Below are 27,681 nucleotides of genomic sequence, written 5' to 3'. Positions count from 1 at the left end.
AGAGAAACCCTGTTTCGAAATACCAAAAAAAAAAAAAAAAAAGGAGACTTGGGACCCATTCTCCCGGCACATGAGACCCAGACCAAAGATCTGGCCACAGAAGGAGCAGAGAGGGCTTGGTCATCTGCCAGCTGATGGGCCTGAAGGGCGTGGGGACCGAACGAGAGAAGAGTTGAGTATACACATGGACATGGCTTTAGAGAAGGTGAAAAAGGTTGAAGATCTTTAGATACAAAGGAGGTGAGTCTGAGTGAGTCTGCCTAGCATAGCATGGACTGAACAAGTAGCCAGACAGTGCATAGAAAAGTTTTTGAGGGCTTGGGGGAGGCAACGCAGTATGGTGGGAGACAGGAAAAGTGGATTCTACTCAAAGTTAGCAAGCTTCAGCCTAGCACGGTGCCTGCACCCAGCACCTGGACACCTGGAAACCACAATTCCCAGAATGCTTTCTTCCAACTTCCGGGATCCAGTGCGTCGATCTCCGGAAGTAGTTGAGAAAGCGGAGGCGCCATAGTCAGTGTCTGCTGTGGTCTCTTCGGTTTGTTGCCACCATGGGGAAGCGACAGCACCAGAAGGACAAGATGTAAGTTGGGTCGCGTCTCTCGTCTCAGCTCGTCGCCGTGCTGAAGGCTATCATCTGAAAGCCTCAGCTCTCACAGGCGCGGTCTCGTCCCTCAGTGCAGCCTACGCGGGCCAGGGCGTTCTACCGCCGGACTAACTAACTTCCGGGATTTCCCTACCCCTAGCCTTTCTGCGAACGAGTTTTGCCCCTGAGTTGGTTGTCCGCTTCGTCCTGGCTCTAGTCTGAGAGCCTACACACAGGCGACAGCCTTCAAGTTGAAGATAGGCGGGTCGTGCTCCATGTTCCCCTCCCATTTGCTGCTGCTGTACTTTCTGTTTTCTGTTGTCTCTTCAGATGCTCCCCGCCCCTAGCTGCTTGCAAGGATATCTTTGACTTCTGTATTGCCAGATCTAGTATCCAGCTTTTCAGTCCTTGGGCTTCTTCCCTTTCCAAAAGTAGCCTTTAGTGAGATCTTACATGCGCTTAGTAGTTTTTTTTGTTTGTTTTTGTTTTTGTTTTTGTTTTTCAAGATAGGGTTTCTCTGTGTAGCCCTGGCTGTCCTGGAACTCACTTTGTAGATCAGGCTGGCCTCGAACTCAGAAATCCCCTTGCCTCTGCCTCCCGAGTGCTAGGATTAAAGGCTTGGCGCTTAGTAATTTAATCTGCGAATGATCTCTATTTCATTCCTCTTTGCTGGGCTTCCCCTCCCCTTGTCCCAGACCTCGGGGGTGTTTCCTTCATCCCTGTGGTGGATCTGTTCAAAGAGTCTCTTGCACTAAGTCAGCAGCTTTCACTCAGTTCTCCACTTGGAAAACTTACAGCTTTTTCAAAACTAGTATGCTAAAAGGGAACTTGATAATTTTCACACCTAAGCCTGCCGTTTCTTATCCTAGCTCAGTGGTTACATAGTGGGTCCCTGATTTACTATATATAGACTGAAGACAATTCTCATCCTAACAGAAGAACAACCGCACAGAGCAACTGGAGCTATGTTAGATCATGTCTGGGTCCTGCTCAAAATCACCCACCAGCTTCCCATCACACTTAGGCAAATAGAGAGTACTCTCCTTGATCTTTGACTCATTTTTGACTCGGCCGCTGTCCTTGCTTCTGTGTCTTTTTCTGCTGCTACGTACCTCATCACACTCTTCCTCTGCTGTCTCCTTTCTGGAACAGATTCAGCTTGTCCTGTTCCAGCCTCAGTAAGTGTTATTCCTGTAAAGGGCTTCCCCAGAGCTTTGTGTGCCTAGCTCTTCCTGTCAGATAGTCTATAAGTCCAGTTCATTTCCTTCTGGACAAGGTGCTGTTGATGTTTCTTTATCTCTCCATCTTTTGTCCTTCTTATGTGCCACACAATGCAGATGTTTAATGTGATTTGACAAGTGAGTGGGCGTTCTGTCATAAGTTACTTTTACAGCTTCTGTCCTGTCCGTGGCAGGACCCAGTAACACATGCTCTGTCTTCCTCAGGTATATCACTTGTGCTGAGTACACTCATTTCTATGGTGGCAGGAAGCCAGGTAAGGGGATGCTGGTGGTCCTGAAGAATGCTGTCTCCTGTGATCCAGAGCTATCCAGAACACTGACATTATAGTAGATAACGAGACGGTCCATAGTTGATAAAAAGAGGACATATACTCAACATAGTACAGTATACTTCCATCTTAGAGGAGAATACTTAAAAATATAACTCTTTCAAGTTCAGGCCTTTTCCTTAGGAAGTGCTATAGCCTTCTTTCTTTCTTTCTTTCTTTCTTTCTTTCTTTCTTTCTTTTTTGTTTTTTGTTTTTTTGTTTTTTTTTGTTTTTTTTTGAGGCAGAATTTCTCTGTGTAGCCTTGGATGTCCTGGAACTCACTCTGTCTGTAGACCAGGCTGCCCTCAAAGTCAGAATCCGCCTGCCTCTGCTTCCCAAGTGCTGGGATTAAAGGCGTGCACTGCCACTGCCCAGCAACCTTATTCTTTATAGGAGGAAAAAAGGAAGGTTAATATCCAAAGTTGCCAAGGCTGTAGAAAAAAGGATTTATTTTATGTGCATTGGTGTTTTGCCTGCATGTATGTTTGTGTGAGGGTGTTAGATCCCCTGGAACTAGAGTTACAGATGGCTGTCAGCTGCCCTGTGGGTGTTGGGAACATGGGTCCTCTGGAATAGCAGCCAGTGCTCGTAACTGTTATCTCCAGCCCCATAAATATATATATATTTTTTTCTCTTTTAAAGATAGTCTTATTATGTAGCTCAAGCTGGTCTTGAACTCAAGATCTTTCTTCCTCTGCCTCACCAGTGCTGGAATTGATTTGTGATTTGATAATATCAAAAGATGCTATGTGAATCCAGGTATAGTGGTGCATGCTTTTAATTCCTGGACAGCCAGAGCTATACAGAGAAGTACCATCTCAAAAAAGCAAACAACAGGGCTGGAGAGATGGCTCAGTGGGTAAGAGCACCTGACTGCTCTTCCAAAGGTCCAGAGTTCAAATCCCAGCAACCACATGGTGGCTCACAACCATCCATAATGAGATCTGACTCCCTCTTCTGGAGTGTCTGAAGACAGCTATAGTGTACTTACATATAATAAATAAATCTAAAAAAAAAAAAAAAAAAAAAAAAGCAAACAACAACAAAAAGGCCCTGCATGTGTTTGTAGACTAGAGGTCATTGTGTGTTGTCCTCATTGATAATCCATCTTAAAAAATCTGTTTTCATACTATTTTTTAAGACTTATATGTATGTATGTATGTATGTGTGTGTGTGTATTTGTCTACGTGAGTACATGCACATGAATGTGGGTACCCTGGAGTCCAGAGGAGAGTGGGTGCTGGGAACGAAGCTCTGGTCTTCTGCAATAGCATCAAGTGCTCTTAACCTCTGAGCTATTTCTCCAGCTCCTTGTTTGTTTTCAAAACAGGATCTCCATGTGGCCTTGGCTGCCCTGGAACTCACTATGTAGATTGAGCTGGTCTTGAACTCATAGAAATTTACCTGCCTCTGCCTCCAACTGCTAGGATTAAAGGTGTGTTTCACTTCTCAGCTCATCTTGTGTTGAGACAAGAGTCTGTCACTAAACCTAGAGCTCAATGATGGGCTAGACTGGCTTGTCAGTAAGTTGCTTCCGTCTCTACCTCCAGTGAAGTACACTGAGCCACTGAGCCATTTTTCTAGCACCTATTATTTTGAGGTGTGTGAGTGTGCGTGCATGCATGAATAGATACCTGCCCTTAGAGGCCAGAGGTGTTAGGTTCCCTGGTGAGTTACAGGCAGTTGTGAACCACCATGTGAGTGTTAAGAACTGAGCTCAAGTCTTGTATAAGAGCAGAATATATTCTTAACTGCCTAGCCATCTTTCTGAACCCTACCAGAAGATTTTTTTTTTCTTTTTTCTCCAAGATAGAGTTTCTCTGTGTAGCCCTGGCTGTCCTAGAACTTGCATTGTATACCAGGCTGGCCTTGAATGCAGAGATCTGCCTGCCTCTGCTTCCCATGTGGTGGGACTAAAGGTGAGTGGCACCACTGGCTAGCAACTACCAAAAGATTCTTAATTTAGGGCCTGGAGGTATAGTTCAGTGATGAAACTAGCATATAGCATATATAAGGCCCTGGGTTTGATCTCTAGTAACACATAATACATTCTTCTTTCTCGAAACAACAGCAATAAAAAATTTAATTCATAGTAATATAGCTTTGTTTTTGTTTTTGTTTGCTTTGTCTTTTGTTTTTTGAGACAGGGTTTCTGGGTGCACAGTCCTGGCTATCCTGGAACTCGCTTTGTAGACCAGGCTGTCCTCAAACTCACAGAGTTCCACCTGTCTCTGCTTCCCTCTCAAGTACTGGGATTAAAGGAGTGCATCGCCATGCCTGCTGTAGTAATGTAGTTTTAATGGTAGGTATACATAGATGAAATATTTTCCAAATAGGTTATCTGTTTTTTATTTCATCTTTAACAGATATCTCACAGACAAGTTTTCGCCGCTTACCTTTTGACCACTGCAGGTGAGAGCTTCAAATCCTTCTGTTTTCCCTTGGCTTTGGTTGAGTATCATTTCTCCCAAAACAGGTGTGTGTGTTTTAACTGCAGCTTGGGCTGACCTTGAACTCCTGAATCTCCTGCTGCTACCTCCCAAGTATTAGGATTATAGGCTGCCATCCTTGCATATTTGCATAGATTTTTTAAAAAGATTTATTTATTTATTATATGTGTGTACACTGTAGCTGTCTTCAGACACACCAGAAGAGGGCATCAGATTTCATTACAGATGGTTGTGAGCCACCACGTGGTTGCTGGGATTTGAACTCAGGGCCTCTGGAAGAGCAGTCAGTGCTCTTAACTGCTAGACCATCTCTCTAGTGCTTGTTTTTTTTTTTTTTAAAGATTTATTTATTTATTATATGTAAGTACACTGTAGCTGTCTTCAGACGCACCAGAAGAGGGCATCAGATCTCTGTTACAGGTGGTTGTGAGCCACCATGTGGTTGCTGGGATTTGAACTTCGGACCTTTGGAAGAGCAATCGGGTGCTCTTACCCCCTGAGCCATCTCACCAGCCCCTTGTTTTGTTTTTTAAGGTAGGGTCTGTTTTCTGCTCTGGCTTCTGACTGACCTGGAACTCATTAAACTTAAAAAGACTGACGTGCCTCTGCCTCGAGAACACTAGAACTAAAGGCTTGAGACCAAGAAAGGGCGATCAGCAGTGGCCCAGGCAGCTCACAGCTGCAGACACATGTGAAGCGTAGCTGTGGTAGCTGAGGCTGCTGTAGGCCTCCACCCCAGTCCATGTGCCCAGCATACGTCAGGGTGGTGTACAGACAGTACCACAGGGGCCTCATTAAACCCTGGGACGGGGAGGATGCCCCGGGGCGAAGCTTAGTCTGACTGCTCTATGAGGGTCTGGAGAGGGAATCCCAGCTTGCTTCCTCAAGGCCATCATGAGGCACCTCTTATGTGACATGAAGTGGGCTGCTGCTGCCTCAAGTACTAAGGCAGCTCCTGGGACAGCAGCTTATCCTTATGACGTGGTGTCAGGGACAGAGGGTACTCAGAACTGTGGAGCAGGTTGTGGGACCCAGAGCATGCTCAGTGTGCCTAGAAGCTGACGAGGGGTTTCTGTTCTTTTCAGTCTCTCTCTCCAGCCTTTTGTCTACCCAGTCTGCACCCCAGAAGGTGTCGTCTTTGACTTGCTGTGAGTTTACTCTTGAATTTTTAAATTTCTTTTTATGTGTGTGTGTGTGTGTGTGTGTGTGTGTGTGTGTGTGTGTGCCTGCCCACCCAGGTGCATGGTATTTGTGTATGTGCAATTGTGTTCAGATACATTTATATGTGGAAGCCAGAGGTCAATCTCATGGGGCTTTCTCTGTTGTTCTTCATCTTATTTTTTTGAGACAAGACCTTGTCAGTGAATTTGGCACTGTCAGCAAGACTGGCTGACCAGCAGGCTCCCGGTTCCACCTGTTTCAATGCCTCCAGCTCCCACTAAAGTTACAGATAGGTGCTGTCTTTAGCTGGCTTTCTTTTTCTTTAGTTTTTTGTTTTTTGGTTTTTTTTTTAGTTAGTTTGTTTGTTTGTTTATTTAAGTACACTAGCTGTAGTCACCATCAAATCCCATTACAGATGGTTGTGAGCCACCATGTGGTTGCTGGGAATTGAACTTAGGACCTCTGGAAGAGCAGTCATTGCTTTTAACCATTGAGCCATCTCTTCAGCCTCATTGTGTCTGGCTTTAACATGGGTTCTTGGATGGAATACAAATTTCAGGCTTTTGTGCTGTGGAGAAAGTCCTTTATCCACTAAGTTGTCTCCCCAGCACTCTATATTTAATTTTGACTTAATAAATATGACAGGATTCTTGATACCAATTAGAGAAAGGAATATAGAGTTTGTGGCTCTAAGCAGGGTCAAAGTTACTAAAATCTTGTCCCTAGAAATCTCATGACATCTAGGTGAGCCTGTTTGGTAACTGGGAGGGACCACCAGGCCTCAGGCAGCACTAGCTGGCAGATGCTGTTGCAGTGGAGTGAGTCCTTCTCCCCCCTGTCTTAGAGGCCAGCTGCTTACAGATGTGCAGTAGAGGTGTGCTGGATGGTCTCTGCATGGTGAGAGATGCAGAGTCCCCTGCATTGCACTCTGATGCACTGCACCCTGTTGCATGTTCCAGCTAAGCTTGTTTTACATCCTACATTTTTTTCTAAAATTTGCAAAATAAAAATAAAAAAATAAAAAAATACTTGAATAGAACAATTTACCCCAATGACGTCACTGTCCAGGATCATCATTATGCCCTCTTAGCCCTGTGCACAGATTTCTTTGGTGAGTGCAGAGGGTGGGGGAGTCTCACTGTAGTGCCCTGGCCTGTGTTCAAATGACTTCCCATTCTCATACATCTCCCAAGTAGCTAAGCTTACACCACACTTGGCTTACTGCCATCGTGCATGCTCGCAGCATAATTTTTGATGCTGACCCAGTATTTTGTATATAGATATACTCACATTTGCTTGCCCTTTTGCCCAGTTAAAATTCTTATTGATATGTAATTGCAGTAAAACTTCTGCAGACGCCAAATGTAGCTCAGGGGAAAGCACATTCTTAGAGTACACAAGCCTTTGTTCACTCGCCAGCACCAGAAAAACTCTCACCCAGATGTATTTGAAAACACATGAATCTGCAAGAGCATCCCCTCTTGTTTGTTTGTTTGTTTGTTTATCGAGACAGGGTTTCTCTGTATAGCCCTGGCTGTCCTGGAACTCACTCTGTAGACCAAGCTGGCCTCGAACTCAGAAATCTGCCTGCCTTTGCCTCCTGAGTGCTGGGATTAAAGGCGTGCGCCACCGTGCCCTGCTCCCCTTCTTTAAGCTGCTCTTCCTGTCTGTAGTAAGGTGCCGCCTGCCCTCCACTCTCGCCGGGTCGGAGCTCTAAGGCCTCAGGGACTGCCACTGCCAGCTATGTGCTCCTGATCCTTTTTTTCTTTTCCTTTTTTTTTTTTAAGATTTATTTATTATTTTATGTATATGAGTACACACTGTAGCTGTACAGATGGTTGTAAGCTTTCATCTGGTTGTTGGGAGTTGAATTTTGGACCTCTCACTCTGGTTGGCCCCGCTCATTCTGGCCCAAAGATTTATTTATTATAAATAAGTACACTGTAGCTGTCTTCTTACACACCAGAAGAGGGTGTCAGGTTTTATTACGGTTGGTTGTGAGTTACCATGTGGTTGCTGGGATTTGAACTCAGGACCTTTGGAAGAGCAGTCAGTGCTCTTACCTGCTGAGCCATCTCCCCAGCCCTTTCTTTTCCTTTTTGTAAGATTAATTTTGACTTTATGTGTGTGGATTTTTTAGCTGAGTGCCTGTGTGCACAGCACACTTGTGCAGTGCCTACGGGAGCTGGGAGAGGACACAGATCCTCTGGAACTGGAATTACAGATGGCTGTTATTGCCATGTCATGTGGGTGCTGGGAGTTCAGGCCCTGTGCAAGAGCACCAAGTGCTCTTTGCTCCTGAACCCTCTCTCCAGCCCCCTCTCGACACTTTTTGTTCTCTCTTCCCATCAGGAACATTGTTCCCTGGCTTAAGAAGTATGGGACGAATCCCAGCACTGGAGAGGTAGGTGCTTATGCAGAGCTCCGTGAGCCAGTGAGAGCTCAGCTCCTGCTCCTGTCTTGCTTTGTTTGTGCAGCTCTCACGCTTTCAGCAGGGGAGAACTGCTCACCTCACAGAACCTGGGAGTGACAGTCCTGTGCTTTCTACAAGTGTTGCCTGTGTGCACACGGATGAGGATGTACAGTTGGCACTCGTGCAGAGTCCATGTTCTTGATTTCAGTCAGCTATGCTCATGAAGTATTTGTGGAAGGTGACATACTTTTTCTTGTCATTGTTTGCTAAGCAGTTTCAGAAAATAATTATGTGTTTATCATTTAGATTATGGTAGGTAGCAGGCAATCTGGAGATGGCTTAATGTTGATGGGAAGATACATGTAGGTTCTGGTCAAATGCTACAGAGTTTTATGAGACTGGAATACTTATGGATTTTGCTATCCTGAGCAGATAAAACTTCTTCACTTCTCAGCCTGCAGTTGGCATTCCCTTGGCAAGAGCCCTTGGCTTGGGGCTATAGCCCAGTAGTAGAGTACTAGCATTGCTCATTTGCTTTCAGAAGGCTTTGGATTACATTCTGGCACTCTGCCAACCCCCTCCCCCAACCAAAAAGAAAAAATCCCAAACAAAACAAAATAAAAGCGTTTAAGACTTAACCTACTGGGTGGCAGGAAACTGGCTGCAGTCTTTCTGGCTCTCGTGGCAGTCTGAGACTGGTGTGGGGTTCCAGGGACTCTCCAGTGTAGACGCACATGCTACCAGCCTGTCTCTTCCCTGTTCCAGAGGAAAGAGGGGCTGTGCCCCACACGGGGTCTTAGACTGTTTCTTGAGCCTGTGAGCTTCTCTTCGGCCGTGTGGGGTAGAGGCTGTGTCTTGCCTAGCTCCTGAAATAGTTTGCTTTTCTTCCTTGGTGTCCGCACTTGAGAGTGTGGCTGCTTGCTGTTCATGAAGTTCCAGGAGCTTTTTCCAAGGGTCCAGGCTGGATGACAACATCGTTTGCTAGTTTCCTCACTATGATATGAGGCCCTGCCTTACCTTGTAGATTTGTGCTCTGCTTTGCTGACCTCTGCTGCTGTTCAACCTAGGAATGTCACCCTGCAGCTCCCTGCTGCTATTGGGTGCCCGTGGGGAAATAAAGGGAGTGGGAGAAAACCCTCGTCCTGTCAAGACTTCAGGTGCTCTGGGCAGGCGGACGCCTTTCCTTGCGGCCCCTGGTGGGTGTCTGGCTGTGGGAAGCCATAGAATCCCAGCTGAAGGGGGGTGGGAGGGGTTGGGGGGAGACAAGGGGCAGCCCGAGGTCTCTGGGCCTCACAGAGACCAGAGATAACAGGTTCTCAGTCTCGGGCATCCCAGACACTGCTGGACACGGCAGAAGAGCTGAGAACAAAATGGGGTCCCGGGGGCACCTTGGTCAGTCCCGGGGCCAAAGGGAGGAGAGGGCAGGGAGAGGGGGTGCTGGGTGGTTCCCATGTGGGTGAGAGCCCTTGGTCCGTACTCAGGATGGCCTTCTGGTGGGAGGTTAGACGCAGCTCTTTAGGGGAAAGCCTTATCCTATCCTTCAAGCACGGCGGGCCTTGATGAGCAAAGACCGTCTTTATTGTAGAAAGGCAGTGAGAAAGAGAGAAGGTAGAAAGAGAGAAGCCAGCCATGGCCATGTGGAGAGAGGGGGAAAGGGAGAGAGAAAAGGAGGGCTATCGAGTAAGAAAGGTAAGAGCTTAAAGAGAGTGAGGAGGGGCCAAGCAGCCCCTTTTATAGTTGGTTGGGCTATCTTGCTGTTGCCAGGTAAACTATGGGGAGGAGCATACCTGGCTATAGTCAGGCAACTGTGGGGGTGGAGTCTAACCAGGATGTCAGGAGCTTGGGACATTGTCTGTGTGACTTATAGTCACAGAATTATGGAGTTGGGGTTCTGTGGTGTCAGGCACCTGTCACTGGGAACGTGGCTCACTGTTTCTAGTGGGTCGACAGAACAAGCCTCATTCAACCGAAATAGGCTGCCTTTCACGGCCCCACATGCTGCAGCCTGCCCTTTGGTGTCTGTTACTGTTGTCTGCCACTTCCGTTCCCAAGCTGCTGCCTCTGCTACCTGTCTACAGTTGTCCTCATGATCTCTGTGACTTCTGCCTCTTTTCTGCTGGATGTTGTTTTTCTGTTACCCCTGGATGCATCTTAGGTTTGCAATCTGCATCACAGGTGCTCTTTGGGATATCAAATCTTGTTATTTGGACTGTTTTCTACAACTTCCAATCTACATATAGCTTTTACTTTGGTCACAGCTAGAAGCTAGGGCCATTTCCTTTGTTCATGGAACCCCATGGGGGTGTGTTCTTTCTTGGCACTCTTCATCTGTGGGCAAGCTGACTCCTTCCCTGCTGTACCTAGGTCCTGACCCATGTGAAGCACTTGTGAGCAATAGCACTAGCCTTTTCCACTTTCAGTGCTGTGTTTCCTTTTACAAAATATTTTTCCACAGTATAAGCAGAATATGTAGATGCTCTCGCTAGGGTGTGTGTGTCAGGGTGCAGCTGTGGGGGTTCTCTCTCTCCTCTGTTAGGCCAGGTTCAGTGATAAACACCTTCACTTGCTGAGCCTGTTTTGGGGCTTTCTACTAGTGTTAGACACACTCATTTTGTTTTTATTTTACTTAGTACCTTTATTAATTATTTTAATATTTTGATGTGGGTTTGAATGCCATGGTACAAATGTGGGCAGAGGACACTTTGAGGAGTTGGTCCTCTCCCTCCACTGTGGGTTCCAGGAATAGAGTTCAGGTTTTCAGGCTTGTGTGATATTGAATGCCATCTCAATGGTTCTGTACGCATTTTGAATTTCAGAAGTCAGGTGTTGAGAGAAGGGTTGACTATGAAGCTCAGTGGTAGAGCACACACTTAACACATATAAGGTCTGGGTTTGGTAGCTGGCACCAACAAGAAAGTTCAGACCTTGTAGAAATACACAGCAGTCTTTATTCCACACCCTCCTTATTCAGCCCAGTGACTACCCCTTACATAGTGATATTTGTGTGTTTATAAATCTGAGGATCTGCTCACAGCCTGGGGCTTACAGATACATCAGTGCAACCACTGAACTAATATCCTAGAAGCCTCAGGAGTCCTGGCTGTGTCTTGGAGACTTCCCAGAGAGATCTCCATTTCTGTGTAAGCTGCAGAGGGTCAGTTGTGCAGAGATCTTTCTGTTCTGTCCCTGTTGCTCCTGTCTTGGTAGCCTCTGTGTTACTTCACCCTTTATTAATTATTGTTAATTATATGTCTTCCAGAAACTTGATGGGAAGTCCTTGATCAAGCTGAACTTCGCAAAGAACAGCGAAGGTGAGGATCCCTTTAGGACACAGCTCCAGGACTGGCCCACAGAGACCCCGAGCTCTTACTCTCAGCAACTTCCTTTCCTTTCTTCTCTCTCTTTTTTTTTTAAATATTTATTTAATGTTGTATGAGCATCTTGTTGCTGACACAGCAGAAGAGGACATCAGATCTTATTACAGATGGTTGTGAACCTCCATGTAGTCGCTGGGAATTGAACTAAACGACCTCTGGAAGAGCAGACAGCGCTCTTAACCACTGAGCCACCTCTCCAGTCCTCCTTTCTTCTCTTGTGGTTGGAGGCTGACCATGGGCCGCACAGTGCTACCCAGTGTTCTACTTCACAGACTCATCTTCAGCCTCCCTCTCTTGTACCTTTCTGACACTTGCTTTTGCTTTTCCAGATGTCACATGACTTCTCAAAGGTCCAGGTGGTTTAAGTAAGGATGGGTGGATAAAGGCAGTTAGACAGTTGTGAGCTGCTAGTGCCATGGTTGGGCCCCTGTGCGTGAGCTGTACCTGGCCGAGGCCGTGGGCTGTTCATGATTGTAGGTGGAAGTTGCTCAGAGCAAGGCCCAGGGTGGCCAGCCCCACTGTGGTTGTGGTGGTAGGGAGGCATTTCCTACTCAAGATCAGACTGTCAGCCGGGTGTGGTGGCTCACGCCTTTAATCCCAGCACTTGGGAGGCAGAGGCAGGTGGATTTCTGAGTTTGAGGCCAGCCTGGTCTACAAAGTGAGTTCCAGGACAGCCAGGGCTACACAGAGAAACCCTGTCTCGAAAAAAAAACAACAACAACAAAAAAGGATCAGACTGTCATCACCTCTGCCCCACTTGGAGCTTCCTACTCTGAGTCCCTTTGTGGCTTTTTGTTGCCTATCTGGATAATGTAGCTACAGCTACAGCTGCCTTGCTCCCATCCTGGGGTCTGATTGATCTTTTGTGAACCCTTTGTGGTCTTGGCTAAGGGGGTCTCCTTTTTACTCTGGTGTAAGTGACATGGGCGAGTTTGCTGTCAGTGCTCACTGGGTGTTTTCCAGGGAAATGTTGCAAGCATAGGGAGGAGCAGGCATTTTTCTTCATTGTCTGATATACAGCAATCTTGGGTTCATAGGTCATGTGTCTCATACTGAGCAGGTCTTCCTCTACTATCTGCCTGGAGATGTGCAGGTGGGAGTGAGGTGTGTGTTCACGCATGTGTGGCAGTGCATGTGTGCGTGCATGCATGTAGCCTTGAATGAGAAGAGCTTTCGTTGTGGGCAGAATCTAGATGAAAGATGATTGGTGCATCAGATATCTTCTCTGTTTTAGACAGAAGTAGAGGAAGGAAGGGGACCAGTAGGACACACACTGAGGGCAGCAGACAGGCCTGAGAGGAGACTTGGTAAGAGGGACCTGTATGAAGGTGTGGGAAGAACATTCCAGCAGAGGTGTGCTAGAGGGTGTCCATGCATGGCAGGAGTCTAACACTGTGGAAACCATCTCAGCCAGGGGTAGAGGCTGGGCACTCAGGAGGCAGAGACAGGTGGATCTCGGTGTTTTCAAGGCCAGCTGGTCTACAGAACTAGTTCCAAGACAGCCAGAGCTACTCAGAAACCCTGACATGAAACAAAGCAACAAGAAAAATATAATGACTTATGTCTTTTTTTTCCACTTATTAGATATTTTCTTCATTTATATTTCAAATGCTACCCCCCAAGCCCCTACCCCCCCCTCACCCTGCTCCCCATGACTTATGTCTTAGTAATAGCATGTGACACTTAAAAAATAAGTGAACAGGAATTCCCTGGTGACATCAAATATATACCCAGTGGTTAAGTGGTTAAATGTGTGTGTGTGTGTGTGTGTGTGTGTGTGTGTGTGTGTGTGTGTGTATGTGTATGTGTATGTATGTTTGTATACGTGTGTGAGCATGTGTGCTGAGTGAGCTCATGTGGGTAAATTTTTTTTTTTTTCGAGACAGGGTTTCTCTGTCTGTCCTGGAACTCACTCTGTAGACCAGGCTGCCTCAAACTCAGAAATCCACCTGCCTCTGCCTCCCAAGTGCTGGGATTAAAGGTGTGTGCTGTGGGTGATTTTTTTTTTTTTTTAACAGATTTTTTAGAAGTCTTATCTAGATGCGTGTAGGTAATATGACTGTTTGCTCTCCCACCCCATTGTCTATTGGGACTTACTAGACAAGGTCCCTGCTGGATGGTAGATCATCTATCGGGCTGGCTAGCTGGGTGGAGAGCTAGGTGAGGAAGGCCAGGAGATAAAGATTGAGAAGAGGTCGAAAGTGGTGGAGATGGGGTCTCTGTCTGGCATGGCTTTTGAGAGGAGAAGGTGGCTACTTGAGCCAGTCTGGAGGCTGCCACTGTTCTGAGAAAGGCGGCGGGAATGTGGTCTTGTAAAATGAGTAGGGGTTTGTTAATGGTGTAGGATGGAGCTTCAATGGCTGCCATCCCTGGCCTTCCCAGGTCTTGGCAGCTGGCCTAAGGTATTGCCTTCTTTCTTTTCTGACCACTACTGGTTCCTCCGTCTCTTTTTTTCCTCCTCTGTCCCGTCCTCCCTGTCTCCCTCCAGCCTCCCTTCTTCCCTCTCTCCTCTCCTGTGGTACTTGTTGGATGTAGAACTTAGCACATGCTAGGCAAATACCCTGCTGCCACTCCCTTTTAGAATTCCACTTTGAGACAATGTCGTGGTAGATTGTCCAGCTAGCCTTGTACTCTGTTCTTCTGCCTTAGTTTCCTGGGTAGCTACAGTTAAAATATGTACTATCATGATTGTTTAATCAAAGCCCTTGAGGGCCACTAGTCCTGTGTGTGCTTTCTCTCTAGGGCAGTACCACTGTCCAGTGCTGTATTCCGTGTTCACTGACAACACCCATATTGTGGCCATCAGGACAACTGGCAATGTCTACACCTATGAGGTAGACCCCCATTGCAATGAGTGGGACTATCTAATGTTGGGCCCGAACGTGTGCCTGGCTGAGTGTTGAGGTTGAACCAGGAACAGTGAGCATGCCTGTCCTCATACCTTTCGTAGCCTCTAGCACAAGACATTATCTCTAAAATAAAGGTCAGGTGACTCTAGTGGCCTTTGGACCTCAAACCCAGGCTGGCAGTTTGGGCTGCCTAAGCAAGGATTCCTTGTAGCCTGGAAAGTATTACCCTCTCTTCAGCATGGACCAGACTCTGGAACAAACATGGGAGTAAAGGGAGATAAAAAGAGGCCAGGTTCTTAGGACAGGGGCCAGGTTGGCAGGAGGGACATGAGCTGTCTCCATTCCTGGCTCAGTCTAGGATGAGGACAGGCATGATACAGGAGGGCCCATGTTGGAACTCTTGCCAGAAGCGGCCAGGTTGGTTTGGCTAGTCTCTGCCAGACAGGTGAGAACTCTTGAGACTACCCCAGAGTGGCCCTGTGTGCTTGTTTACCTCATACCTCTGTGCCGGCCCAGAGGAACTGTGATATCTCTGTACTGCTCTAGGCAGTGGAGCAGCTAAACATCAAGGCCAAGAACTTGCGGGATCTGTTGACTGATGAGCCCTTTTCCAGGCAAGACATCATCACCCTGCAGGTAAAGAGCTTCACAGGAAGTGCCTTGCCTTGACCCTCCGCTCTGCCCTCTGCTCTGCACTCTGCCCCCCAGCTTTCTTCACCAGGCTTGGTGGTCACCTGTACCATAACACCCCTGCCTGCTGCTACCCAACTATTGCTTAGTGCCACCCCCTCCCCCTACAGCCACCATGGACCATGACTGCCTCTGGCTCTCATGGCTCCTGTATGAGGGCTACACTTGCCTCATAACTCTCTTAGGTGTTAGGACACTTAGGCTGCTTTTCAGGTCCCATCCCTACTCTCAGAACAGCAGCTACACAGTTGTCCCCGTGGTGGTGTGTGAATGGCCTCGAGGGAGCACAGGCTAGGATAGGGTTAAACGACTCTGTGGTTGTTACTGAAGCTTGGTCCAATGGCTTCCCAGTCCACATCCTGTGCTACCTGGCAGCAAGCCTCATTCCTTATTTTTGAGGCCTAAGGCAGGGCACACTGCTTGATGAACAGGTAGGCAGTCTGTGCCATCTTGCTTGTCACTGGGTTGGGGCACAGCCTTGGCCTCCTTCCAGCCTTCAACATCTGGCACAGGTGGGTGAAGTGCTTGACACAGTCCATTGTACTTCTGAGTGTTCTCTTCTTTTCACAGGACCCCACCAATTTGGACAAATTCAATGTTAGCAACTTCTTCCATGTGAAGAATAACATGAGAATAATAGACCCAGGTATGGACACCTAAAGGCTACTGTGAGTGACTACATGTTCTCGGGCAAGTCCTTCCTTCTGGGGGGCCCAGACACTATGCTTCTGAGTGGCTTTTGACTATCATGACATTTGCTGTATAGATGAGGCTGTCCTTAAATGTGCAGCATCCTCCTGTGTTTCCCTTCTAAGTGCTGGCATTACAAGCGTACACAACCATGTCTGTCAGACGGTTAGAGAAGCAGCTGAAACACAGACACCTACCTTTCCCTAGCTCTGGTGGGACTGTGCTTTCTGGATTGCCGTTGGCCACTGTTCTTTCCAGGGTACAGTGACAGGGCTGCAGGTGAGACTGGGTGACATGAGACTTGTCTAGGGCCCTGACCTTCCTGCTTCCTGTGCTTGGTCCACACCATTGACCACACTGTAACATACTGTAATGTACTATAACATACTATGCAGTGGCTCAAGTTTCTGAGCTCACTTGTGCCATGCCAAGGAGCCAGCTACACACAACTCAGGGATAACTGCGCTCAGGAGACCCAGAGGCCAGGCCTAGGGAAGCTCACTGCCCAGTAAGTTACAGCCTTTGGCCTAGCAGGCAACATGTGGCCTTCCTTCCCTTGAAATAAACACGTTTAAATTCACAAAAGCAAAACATCATTGTGAAAAGGCTGCAGTAGAGGTAATACAGGAAACAGGGTGACTCCCACATCCCTTCAGGCCTGGGGCCACTCACCATGACAGCGTCTTCTGTGTGCTCCACCAACCCCCTTGTTGCACCTACTAGAGCTCCTGCCAGATGATCAAGGGCAGTAAGTCATGGCTGTGCTAAGACCAGCGAACCCTGCCCTAATCAACTCACCTGTGGCTTCTTCTCATGTGGCCTTCCCCATCTCTATTCCTATTAGCTCATCTTGAGGCTCTTTGGGGCCTTGGTTTTCTGGGGCCTTGGCTGCTCCGTTCCAATATACTGTTTTATAGATGAGGAAAAGGCCAAACAAGACCCATCTTATTATTTGAAAAACACAAATTCGGAGACGAGAGAGACGCTACAGGAGCTCTACAAAGAGTTCAAAGGAGATGAGATTTTAGCAGCTACCATGAGGCCACCTGAGAAGAAGAAGGTGGACCAACTGAATGCGGTGAGTGGGGCACTCTGCCTGACCGAGAAAGATCCCAGGGGAGGTGCTCACGGGGCCTAGATGCATTTGCTGGCATGGTGGCAGGGACCTTCCCAGTGCTGTTGGGCCCTCCAGGGCTGCTGGGGTGACTGGGCCCCAAACAGATCAGGAGGGAATAGCACACTCTTGGGGTGGAGGAATGGTTGACAAGCTGGGGTCCCATGGCAACAGTGGCTCAGCAGAAATAGGGCTGCCTTATGCTACTGGCCCTGACACAGGCTTCAGTGACCAATGTTCCCGCTTTCTTTGGTGTTCCAAAGGCAGCTTTTACATTTCAGGACAGAGATAGGAGGGTGTGCAGATCTGTGATGGCAGGGAGGGCTAGGGTTGCTATAGCTACTAAGGTCTCAGCCCTTACCTGGGCCCTACCGGGGACGAGCATGCTTCTCTGCCCTATGCCGTAGCTACAGCTGTGGTGCTGGAATTTCTTTAGCACATTTAGCCGATAGGTGCTGTCTTTCTCCCAAGTAGACTGAAGTCTGGAGAGCCTGAGCCATGGGGAAGGCAGAGGTGGAGTCTCCCACATAGGGATTTTCTAGGAAAATGTGGAAAACCAAAGTTCATCTATAATTTCCCAAGCTGAACACAGCTATTGCACTTCTGGGTATTACTGAATTGTAGAGCAAGTCCTCTTTTGTTTTCTTTCCCCTATATGATGAAAAAAGTACTTTTATTCCATGTACTGTTGTATATAAAAATAACCTGGGACCAGACGGTGGTGGCACACGCCTTTGATCCCAGCACTTGGGAGTCAGAGGCAGGCAGATTTCTGAGTTCGAGGCCAGCCTGGTCTAAAGACTGAGTTCCAGGACAGCCAAGGCTACACAGAGAAACCCTGTCTTGAAAAACCAAAACCAAACAAAAACAAACAAACAAACAGACCTGGACTAGAGAAATGGATCTGTTTTTAAGAACACTTGACTTGGCCGGGCATGGTGGCGTACGCCTTTAATCCCAGCACTCAGGAGGCAGAGGCAGGCAGATTTCTGTGTTCGAGGCCAGCCTGGTCTACAAAGTGAGTTCCAGGACAGCCAGGGCTATACAGAGAAACCCTGTCTTGAAAAACAAACAAACAAAACCCCACTTGACTTTGTAGAGAACTCAGGTCTGTTTCCCAACACTGACATAGCAGCTCACAGCTATCTAGGGGATCTAACTCCCTCTTCTGATCTTTAAGAGCAATAGACATGCACATGGTGTTTTGTTTTTCAAAAGGGTTTCTCTGTATTTCTGGCTGTCCTAGAACTCACTTTGTAGATCATACTGGCCTTGAACTCACATAGATCTTCTGCCTCTGTTTTTCAAGTGTTGGGACTAAAGTTGTGAGCCACCCTACTCCGTGACATCATCTTTTTTTTTTAAACAACTGTGTTGGTGACAAACACCTTTAATCCAAGTGCTGAGGAGGCAGAGGAAGGCAGATCTCTTGAGTTCAAGGCCAGTCTGGTCTACAGAGTGAGTTCTAGGACAGCCAGGGATGCACAGAAAGAAACTTACCTCAAAAACCAAAAAACCTTCAGAAATAAAGTTACAAGTGCCTCCACAGTGGTTTTGTGGGAGAAGGCAGTGCAAGTGTGGCAACACTTTTTACCTATAGAGTAGGCCTAACTCCATCACCTAGGCCACCAGTAAGCTGGTCATCTGGTCTTTGCCAGCTCTCAGTTTGGGCTGGGCTCTCCCTGTGCCTAGGAGTGGTGGTCAGGGAGGCTGCACTGAGGACAGGGGTTGTAGGGTGTAAGCACATGGCTTTCTTGCAGGCCCACTACTCCACAGGGAAGGTCAGTGCATCCTTCACCTCTACTGCCATGGTGCCCGAGACCACGCATGAAGCAGGTACTAGCTGCCTCTGCCTCTTGTTCCCTGGGACAGAACTCACATTGTAGCAAGTGGGGCTTCCTGCTTACTTCTCATCCGCATCTGCATTGGCTCCTGCATTCTTCTCAGAACTGGGGTGCCCCTGATGGGAGGCTCATTAGTGCTGATCTTGTGTGGCCTGAATGGAGGAGGTATCTCGGGTGCAGGGCAAGTGCAGAGCTCAGGACTTGTTTGCAGCTGTCATTGATGAAGATGTACTGCGCTACCAGTTTGTGAAGAAAAAGGGCTATGTAAGGCTTCACACCAACAAGGGCGACCTTAACTTAGAGCTGCACTGTGACCTGGTGAGTGTGATGGCTGTCACCAGGTGGTTCCTGGGGCCACAGGCTAGTCCTGCCTTAAATGTGGAGCTACGGTTGGTTTACTTATAAGAAGCCTTACCTGACTGCCCCTGAGACTCAAAAGGGCCCTGACTTCCTTCCCTGGAGTCCCTTTAGCAACATACCTCCTTAGCTGCTTGGTAAGTGTATCTATGTGCAAATCCTAGGATAGAGCCCTGACTCTGTTTCCCCATGTGTCATATGGCTGTAGGACTCTGTAGCTTAGCTTAACTCTTAGAAGTCAGACTGAACCAAAGCCTACAGAACTTTCTGCTATGATAAAGGTCTGCATGTCTTATGCCTCTGCTATTAACTATGCCTCATACTGCTGGGATATTTTGTAGACACCAAAAACCTGTGAAAACTTCATCAAGCTCTGCAAGAAACAGTATTATGATGGTACCATCTTTCACAGGTCCATCAGGAACTTTGTGGTGAGTGGTATAGGTTGATGTGGCCATAGATGCTTGATGACATGGGGAACATCCAGGAAACAAACAGGCTCATACCTTCCCGGTTCCAGATACCTCGTTCCAGGCCATGTGTGGCCAGGGTAGGGTCTTCAGGTGTATCTTGTGCCAGGGATCTTATAGCTGGCCCTTCAGTGCTCATCCAGGAAGACCTAGCTGGGGTCAGAGAGGAGGTCCCTGTCCTTATTGCAGCACATGCCTGTGGGAAGCCTGTCCAGTTAGTCGGCAGGGTGTGTGGGGTGATCAGCATCATCAGAGCCAATGGCCTCACTGGGTTTTATTTTTGCAGATCCAGGGCGGTGACCCCACAGGTACAGGCACAGGTAGGTGCTGGTGCCAGCCTTGTTCTGTTGGAATAATAAATGTGATTGTTCTGTGGGGCCTGGTAGGGAGCTGGGTTTTAAGTTCTGGGTATATAATCTTTCAAACTTGGGGGTGGCTGGCCATTCAGTGGCTGGCCTTGTGGCCTACCTTGTGCATGCCCCTTACTTTTTCCACAGTATCAGGGCCTCTTTCCTAATCCTCAGGGTCCTACCATAACAAGACAGGGAGGTGAAGTTCTCAGAAACCACTTGTTCACTCTCAGGAGGTCTGGCCATGCATTCCTGTCATGCAAGAAGGTGCCCCCATTGCTCCTGCAGAGCACAGCAATCTTCCCCAAGCCTCCAACTCCATGGGCCAACTATGACTTGGACCCATGTGTTAGAATGATGCCTTGTAGCTTAAGCCTTCAGCCCTGGCCCACAGGTGAGAAAGCAGTGTCAGCTTGTATAGAAGGCTCTGGCATCTAGAAGTAATCAGGGAGGCTGCCTCAAGGACACGGCTCCCTGATGCTTCTCTACTAGGCTTTGTGGCTGACCACTGACAGTGCTTCTCTCTGTTCTAGGTGGAGAGTCATTCTGGGGCAAGCCTTTCAAAGATGAGTTCCGTCCCAACCTTTCACACACGGGCCGTGGGGTGCTCAGCATGGCCAATTCGGGGCCCAACACCAACAAATCTCAGTTGTGAGTCCATGTCCAGCTCTTTTTACTCAGCTGCTGGGGGTGATATCCAAAGGACCTAAGAGGTCTCCCTAAAAGTTGTGCTCAGCCTAAGTTAAATCCAATCAAAGTAACCTAGATGAAGCCTAGGTCCCTTCAATAAAGGAGCCCAGGTCAGCGGGTTGAATAGCATTCCGAGCTGCAGATAGTACTTAAAGATAGGCACCAAAGTCCTCTCTAGGTAGGTCAGGCAGAAATGGGAGTGTGTGGCACACACCTGTGAGGTGATGGCAACAGTCAGCTCTGGCATCCTTGGTTCCATAGTGAGGTTAAGGGCAGTACAGTCAAATGAGACCAAGTGTACACAGTGTGTGCTTGGTGGCCTCAGAAATGCCCCTGTTTGCTGGGTGAGGCATGCTCATTGCAGCTTGTAGACTCAGCCTTCTGAGCCTCACTAGATGTGGCTATCAGGGGAAGGCTGCTGTCCTGTTGGCCCTGTAGGACTGTCCTCTTGCCGCTCTGGGTAGGGATATCATACTTCCTGCTTTCCTTTTGATTTATTCAGAGAGGTCTTGTAGCTCAGGCTGGGCCGAGCTCAGCCTCCTGCTAGGATTGCAGGTGCTCCCACCTTTGTCTCATGCTGTCCAGCCTTTTGCTCTCCCCTGTTTACAGACTGTAGTCTAGAGCTTCTTCCAGACACCCTGGAAGCCTGACTCAGTCCTCTGCCTCTGGCAGGGCTCATGATGGGCTTGAGTCACTCCATTTCCTTCCTCCAAAGAGTCTAATGACTATGTTCAAGCCACCTGCCTCTCCTGCTTGCCTTCCAAGGGAGGTCTGGCAACCAAACTCCGGCTTTCTCCGGAGAGCCAGAGGTCTGGATTTACCTCTGTAGCCTTAGCAGAGACAGGCAGTGGGCAGCATACACGGGTTCAAGGAAGCTCCAAGCTGGGCAGGGCTTCTATTGAGGAGCAGTCATTACTAGCCTAGAGCACACTATTGGGACAGCCTGCTGCTTCCTCATCTCCCTGTACTTTCCCCAGCTTCATCACATTCCGATCCTGCGCTTACCTGGATAAGAAGCATACCATCTTTGGACGGTAAGAGTAGATGCTGTAAATATTTGGATTGCAGTGTGGGCCTTCACTGCCTTTCCCCAGACATGGCTATTATCCCTCCAACCACCACTGAGGACTGGGTATTTCTATAGGGGAAGGTTGGCTCTCCTGGCCTGTGGGGCCAAGAGGAGGAGACACCCAGGCAGCCATAGTTCATACAAGATCCTGCCTTAGCAAACTGGGGGGAAGAAGTATGGAAACACGGATTGTGGCTCATCCAGGAACACTTTAGTCACCAAACCTGGCTGGGTGTGGTGTGCTGCTCATTTCTGTGTTGTGGTGCATCCTGTCCTGCCTGGTGACTGGACTGACCTTTCTGAGGCTCTGCACTGTCTGCCAGTCCTCTTCATGGCATGTCTCAGCTCTGCCGTGATGCCTCTCTCTGCTCGGGGCACTCTGGTACCCAGTCAACTCTGTCAATCTGCTGCAGGGTTGTTGGGGGCTTTGACACGCTGACAGCCATGGAGAATGTGGAGAGTGACCCTAAAACTGACCGTCCTAAGGTATGTGCCTAGGGAGAACAAAGCACAACTGCCCACTGGGTGCTGTTTGGGGAAGTCTGCTTGCCTGCTCACAGAGCTTTCTGCCACCAGGAGGAAGTGCTCATATGTACAACCACAGTGTTTGTGGACCCCTATGAGGAGGCTGATGCCCAGGTAAGGAAGGTGCCAAGCAAATCATGGCCTTGTTAGGAGCAGGAGGGCACACTGGAGGCTCTGTATCAGCCTTGGCCCTCCCTCCTAGCTGGGGGTGAGAAGAGCCAGCCCTTGGGTTCTTTATCAGACATTTTGCTACCTCCCAGATTGCCCAGGAACGGAAGAAGACACAGCATCAGGTGGATCCAGAGGCCAAGGTCAAGATGAGTCAGCCCCAGCCTGGAAACCAGGGACCCCAGACATACCGCCAGGGGGTGGGCAAGTACATCCACCCTGCGGCCACGTGAGTGTGACTGATGGGCAGCATCTCCCGTAGCCTCATAGTGCTTCATGATTACCAAGCCAGCAAGAGCAGCACAGGCCAGACTGGAGACTAAGACTGAGGGGCTTGATAAGGCCTGGTGCAGGCAAGGATGCCTTACTGGCTGGGCTGTGTGGGAGCAGCACTGTGGAGGGGGGCTTCTGAAGGGAAGGCTATCTGTGGATAGTTTCTCAAGGGACTCGCAAGCATAGGCTCCTGGCTCTTTTGTGGCAACTGCAGTATTTTTCTTCACGTCTCAGGAAACGATCAGCAGAGGAAGAACCATCGACCAGCACTGCCACCCCCACGGCCAAGAAAAGGCCCAGTCGGGGCTTTGGGGACTTCAGCTCCTGGTAGCAGCAGGCTGGCCTCAGGGATCCTGGTAGGGATGCAGGGCTGTGGGCTTCTGGGGCTGTCCCTGAGCTTTCTGCCCTTGCCATCAGTTTGGGCTATGAGCCAATAAACCTGTTGCCTAAGACCTGGGTCCAGTTTGAGCCCCTGGGACTCCTGGCATCCCCACCCTCATCTGGTGCCGTGGTCTCTGCCTCAGGATGGCTGTGTGCACACTCAACACATTTCTTGGCCAGTGCTGCCACCTATGTGTCCTGTTAAAAATGGAGATTTTCAAGGGGCTCCTGTAGTCCCAACATTCAGAATACCAAGACCAACCCTGGCTATATAGGGAGCCGATCTCAGAGAAATTTAGATAAGGAGATTGGAAATGGTCCTCACTCAGACCCTACCTAGTCTGGATCGTGAGGCAGGAGCTTCTACTCCCAGGCTATTGTGATGGGGTCTTATGGTCTTACTTTGACACCACTTCCACAAAGCACTTGTACTCCCTTGCTTGGGACAAGCGTGTTTATTGTCCTGTCTACTCTGTCGCCTACCTTTCTGCATCCGTGATGGTGACCTGCTGAGCCCAGTTAGTATGTGCTCTTATGAGAGCCAAAGGTCCTTACAAAGAGGTGGCTTCCTTCTGACTTCTCCTGACCAGTCACCTACTCATGTTTTGAGACAGTCTGTCTGCATTACCCTTGGCTGTCCTAGAAGTTACTATGTAAGACTAAGTTGGCTTTGAACTCTGAGATTCACCTGCCTCTACCTTCCCAAGTAGGATTAAAGGCAGTCACCACCATGCCTAGCTTTTGACTTTTGATTCTAGGACAGTTGTCAGGGTATCAGCTGAAAAGGCCTCGGGGGGCCCACGTGTCCAAATCACTCACAGCCACCTGCTCGTCACAGTGCTTTGCTCCCTGGGAACCTTTCCACAGCTGATTCTCAAGTGTGGGCAGTGTCGTGTCAGTCACTATGTTCTCTGTCACTAAGCACTGTCCTTAGAGAATGCCACACTACATTGTAACTTAGGCTTGACCTTTTACCCTAAACCTTGAATCCACAAAATCTCCGAAGTTCTTGGTTCTGGGGTGTAGCTAGTACCTGTTTATATTTCTGATGTTAAAACCATAGGCCTTCTGTATTTCTGGGAGTCTGCCTTGCTCTACTGCCCTCCCTCTCCACTTCCAGCTGCTGTTGCATGATCTCAGGGATGACTGCTGTTCACCCATGGCTGTTCTTGACACTTCCCCAGCCCGGTACACTATAGCCACCTGCCTGGGATGGCAATTCACATGCCAGACTGCATTGCCCTTCAGCCTGCCTTCCTATACCCCTCTGTTGACTCCTCTGGCTATAGGCAATGTGGGGCTAGATACAGTGGAGGCAGGAGGATCGTTAAGGCCGCACAGCAAGATCCTGTCCTCTAAAGTAAAAACAAGAAACAAAAGAGGCAGGTTATGAGACCTTGTCTTAAAAAAAGAAAAAGAAAAATTTAAACAGGGCAGAGCAGCAGCAGGGAGCCCTGCATGGACAGAGGCTGCTGGTGCCTAACTGTGTTCTCACACTCTTCTCAGGCCACTCACAAGCTACTACAAGGTGGTGTCAGAAGCATCAGGACCCCAGAAGCCCTCGGTTCTCAGCGGGCTCTGAGACCCTGATCCTTTGCTCCTAGTGGATGCTGCAGGAACGAACGTGGCTCGCCGCCGCCCCCACCTCCACCCCCACCCTGGGAACCTTGCTGTGTGACGACAGGAGCTTTATTTTATACCTCCCACAGACACGCCACAGAGGGCTGACAGCTTTGGCTAGGAGACAGGGAGGCCAAGGCGCTCTGTTTGCTCGAGCTTGCTGGTCCTGCTGTTCTTGGTGAACTCCCTGTGGGTTCCACAGCACTGCAGTCAGCCTTGCTCAGCAGCCGACACCTGTCCCCAGGGCAGGCAGCTGTGTCCTCTCCTGTCCTCCAGCACAGAGGACAGACCACCAGGGCTTGCATTTCCATGGGTCGGTTGTCTATAGCTTAAATGGTAGTGTTTTAGACAGTAAAGACACTTGGATTTTGAAAACTGCCTGATGAGCTCATCAGAAAATAAAGGACTTTTGAGGGGAAAAAAAATCTCATTTCTGATCTCTTCAAATACCTGACAGATGCCATCAAGAATAAGCATTAAGGTATAAAAATACTATGTATACAGTAACAAGACAACAAGGAAATAAACCACATTTCTAAAGCAAAGTGGCGTTCATGACCTGGTATCACCTCCCACTGTTCTGAGGAAACCTCTTTAAAATAGTCACAGAATGGTGCTGTTTACAAATGTAAGGAGGTGAGACATTCAGTGGTTTACCAGCATGCCTGGTTGTGGTCTTGCATCACTTACCCTGAAGCCAGCTCATGGTCAGTTCTTTTGGTTTATATTTCACAGAAGGCCAACGCAAAATCCAAAAAAACCTTGATAAATGGTTTGTTTATATCCATTACTCCCCAATACAGGTAAGTCATATAGAGTACTAGCAAAAACGTTCCAGTCAGAGCTCTCACAAAAGATAATACAGAGTGCTCAGTTGAGGGGCAGATAGCATGCCCAGAGCATAAAGTCTAAATATAATCTTAGTATATACAGAAGACTTCTCCAAGACTCTTCAGCTTTACTGAGGCATCTATAAGGACGTACTCGGGTCTGTCTCCCTTGCCGCCTTCCCACTGGGGAAAGCCGCCCATGCCTCAGCCACCAAGTTCCCACTCTGAAAAGTATTAAAAACTAGCCAGGCGGGCATGTCCAGTTTGAGCAGACTGTTGACCAGTGTTCATTCCTAGATAAGGATGGCCCTGAGCCTTGCCAAGGTCACACGGCTGCTTGTGCTGAGTTTCAGCACTTACCTTACTGGTAGAGTCACTTTGCTTTGCCAGCCTTAGTCTAGAGGGAAACTGGAAGTAGCTGGGGAAAAAGCAGCTTGGGCTAGGACCAGCATTGCGCAGGCATTTCCTGTATTACCAGCCTTCCAATCTTGGGCAAAGAAATGGCACCAAAATGTAGGTTTTGAAGTGAAGAGGAGTAGCGAGTGCCTGTGCTGGCCAGAGGATGTGGGTTTAGCAGGTCTGGGGCTGGAGCCCAAAGGTCTAGATAGAAACTGCTTTTTGACTACCACACCCAGGCAGCTCTAGAGCAGCCGGTGCTAAGCGCTTTCCTGTAATGCTGCCTTTGCAGCTCAAGGGCTCTCAGCCTTCACAGGCCTACTGCCTGCCCTTCTGCCCTGGGGAGGGTACAAAACAATGAAACTTATCTGGGAATGGTTCTGGCCTCCATCCTCTCTGCAAATTGGCCACTCCTTATAGAGTATGATGTGTTGTGACTTAAAATCTGAGAGCCTGGGCTTGGGGGATGGCCCAGATCCTCCCTTGTCAGGTCATGAGGTGATTCCAGGCAGAAAAGGTAGCTCCCATACTAAGCTAACTCTTCCTTTACCTTGGAAAACTCTCATGTTTTGCAGTTTCCCGTACTGGCTCTGGCCTCTGTATGCATAACTATTTCAAGTACATCCAGGGTATAAAGTGAAACCCAGCCTGTTGCTCTGTGGCAGGGACCAGCCCTACATTCTGAGCCGCTGTGCTGCCGCAGCACCAAGGGAGTCAGCTCAGTGGCAGACTTGGGTAGCCCTGGGACAGAGCGTTCAGCCACCAGTAAGTCACTCGCCTTCTACATCAGGAACCTCCCTATTTGCTTAAGATGTACACTGAATGCTTGCTTCCTAGCTTCTCTTCCATGTTACCAGTGGCTGGTTTCAGTTTTTGGAGACATGCTTTACTTCTGGTAACTATGCCTTTGCTTGTGAGGAGACCTTGCTTCTCTGCTTTTAGGGACTTGGGCTTGGTGAGAACACAGCCAGGCATTGCAGGCGTAGGGTAAAAGAAAGTATTCACTAGGCAGGTGAGTCACCAGCTGGTCAATTCTTTCTCTAGAACTTAAGATGTTAGAAAAAGAACTCAGACTTCCAAAAACGCATTGTACACGACAGGGATTCAAATGGGCACCTTACCAAGTGGATAGCCTAGAGAGACACCTTCAAGTGTTGAGACTGGGCTGGCCTGTGAGGTTAAGTTCAAGAAGCATTGTCACCAAGAAGCTAGGTCTTCTGTACACTCAGCTTTCATAAAATAGGATTCAAACAGGAGTGGACCGCTTCACTTTACCAGCCGTTGTCTTTGATCATGTGGGCAAGTTCAATAATAAATTTTCCTTCCTTGTATTTCTGACTGCTCTCAAAGGCATGTTCCTTGAGGGGAAAAGTAGAGAGGTTTCAGGACACATGTTTACTTCCCTGCTTTACTACAGTCATTATCTCTGAGCTGTGCACTGGGCAGTACAGGGGGATGACGACTGGGTCATTACACTCAGGAACAAGGTTAACTCAGTTCTGTTTCTGGGGCTGGGGCTGTAGCTCAGTGTGTACTGTATGGTGTGCCTGTGGCCCTGGGATCCCTTCTCAGCACCACAAACACTTCACTAGGTGATGTATGTGGATGTTTCAGAGTAATACAGGTGGTGGAACACAGGTGAAGTTGTGTGTGTTGTGTGTGCACGCGTGCGCGCACAGGCCAAGAGTTTGAGGTGGTGTTTTGACAGCCCTACATGTTTCTCTTAATGTTTTATTAGTTATTATTCTGGAGGGGCAGCCGTGTGCACATGTGTGGAGGTCAAAGCACAGCCTTTTGGAATCTTCTTTCATTGTGGGTCTGCAGATAGG

The 27,681-nt window shown here is 48.5% G+C and overlaps 2 protein-coding genes across 14 annotated transcripts in view; one reads left to right on the top strand and one right to left on the bottom strand.

The window, feature by feature from the left end:
- The first annotated feature begins 462 nt into the window (after positions 1-462).
- On the top strand, positions 463-25,171 carry Ppil2 (peptidylprolyl isomerase (cyclophilin)-like 2). Of its 9 annotated transcripts, none has more exons than XM_006522447.4 (21): positions 463-583; positions 2,032-2,081; positions 4,502-4,547; positions 5,671-5,733; positions 8,099-8,150; positions 11,419-11,470; positions 14,279-14,370; positions 14,932-15,021; positions 15,646-15,721; positions 16,683-16,843; positions 18,640-18,715; positions 18,935-19,041; positions 19,422-19,511; positions 19,837-19,870; positions 20,434-20,551; positions 21,568-21,624; positions 22,073-22,145; positions 22,236-22,298; positions 22,445-22,581; positions 22,840-22,981; positions 24,513-25,171. In XM_006522447.4, the coding sequence occupies exons 1-21, from the start codon at positions 552-554 to the stop codon at positions 24,594-24,596; spliced, it is 1,695 nt and encodes a 564-aa protein (XP_006522510.1). In that variant the 5' UTR covers positions 463-551; the 3' UTR covers positions 24,597-25,171. The 9 variants fall into 9 exon arrangements, with proteins under 9 accessions (XP_006522510.1, XP_006522506.1, XP_006522509.1 ...); NM_144954.3 differs by having other exon boundaries at positions 474-583; positions 22,860-22,981; positions 24,611-25,171; NM_001252444.1 differs by having other exon boundaries at positions 474-583; positions 22,860-22,981.
- Positions 24,678-27,681, bottom strand: part of Ypel1 (yippee like 1) — a 16,910-nt gene continuing 13,906 nt past the window's right edge. For 3 of the 5 annotated variants that reach the window (NM_001291047.1, NM_023249.6, NM_001291053.1), the window contains one exon: positions 24,990-27,210. In NM_001291047.1, the coding sequence (NP_001277976.1) occupies positions 27,124-27,210 (87 nt within the window). In that variant the 3' untranslated portion in view covers positions 24,990-27,123. Of the gene's footprint in view, positions 27,211-27,681 lie in introns of all 5 variants that reach the window. The other 2 variants (XM_006521676.4, XM_030248914.1) reach the window with 1 other exon arrangement.

Source organism: Mus musculus, chromosome 16, assembly GCF_000001635.26.
Source record: "Mus musculus strain C57BL/6J chromosome 16, GRCm38.p6 C57BL/6J".
Classification (NCBI taxonomy): domain Eukaryota; kingdom Metazoa; phylum Chordata; class Mammalia; order Rodentia; family Muridae; genus Mus; species Mus musculus.
This window is presented reverse-complemented; position numbering and strand designations above follow the sequence as displayed.

Excerpts from the sequence above, each read along its gene's own strand:
- Ppil2 (XM_006522447.4), top strand. The coding sequence starts at position 552 with ATGGGGAAGCGACAGCACCAGAAGGACAAGAT. Across the intron at positions 16,844-18,639 it reads AGGTGGACCAACTGAATGCG|GCCCACTACTCCACAGGGAA; the intron begins GTGAGTGGGGCA and ends GCTTTCTTGCAG. Across the intron at positions 22,582-22,839 it reads TACATCCACCCTGCGGCCAC|TATTTTTCTTCACGTCTCAG; the intron begins GTGAGTGTGACT and ends TGGCAACTGCAG.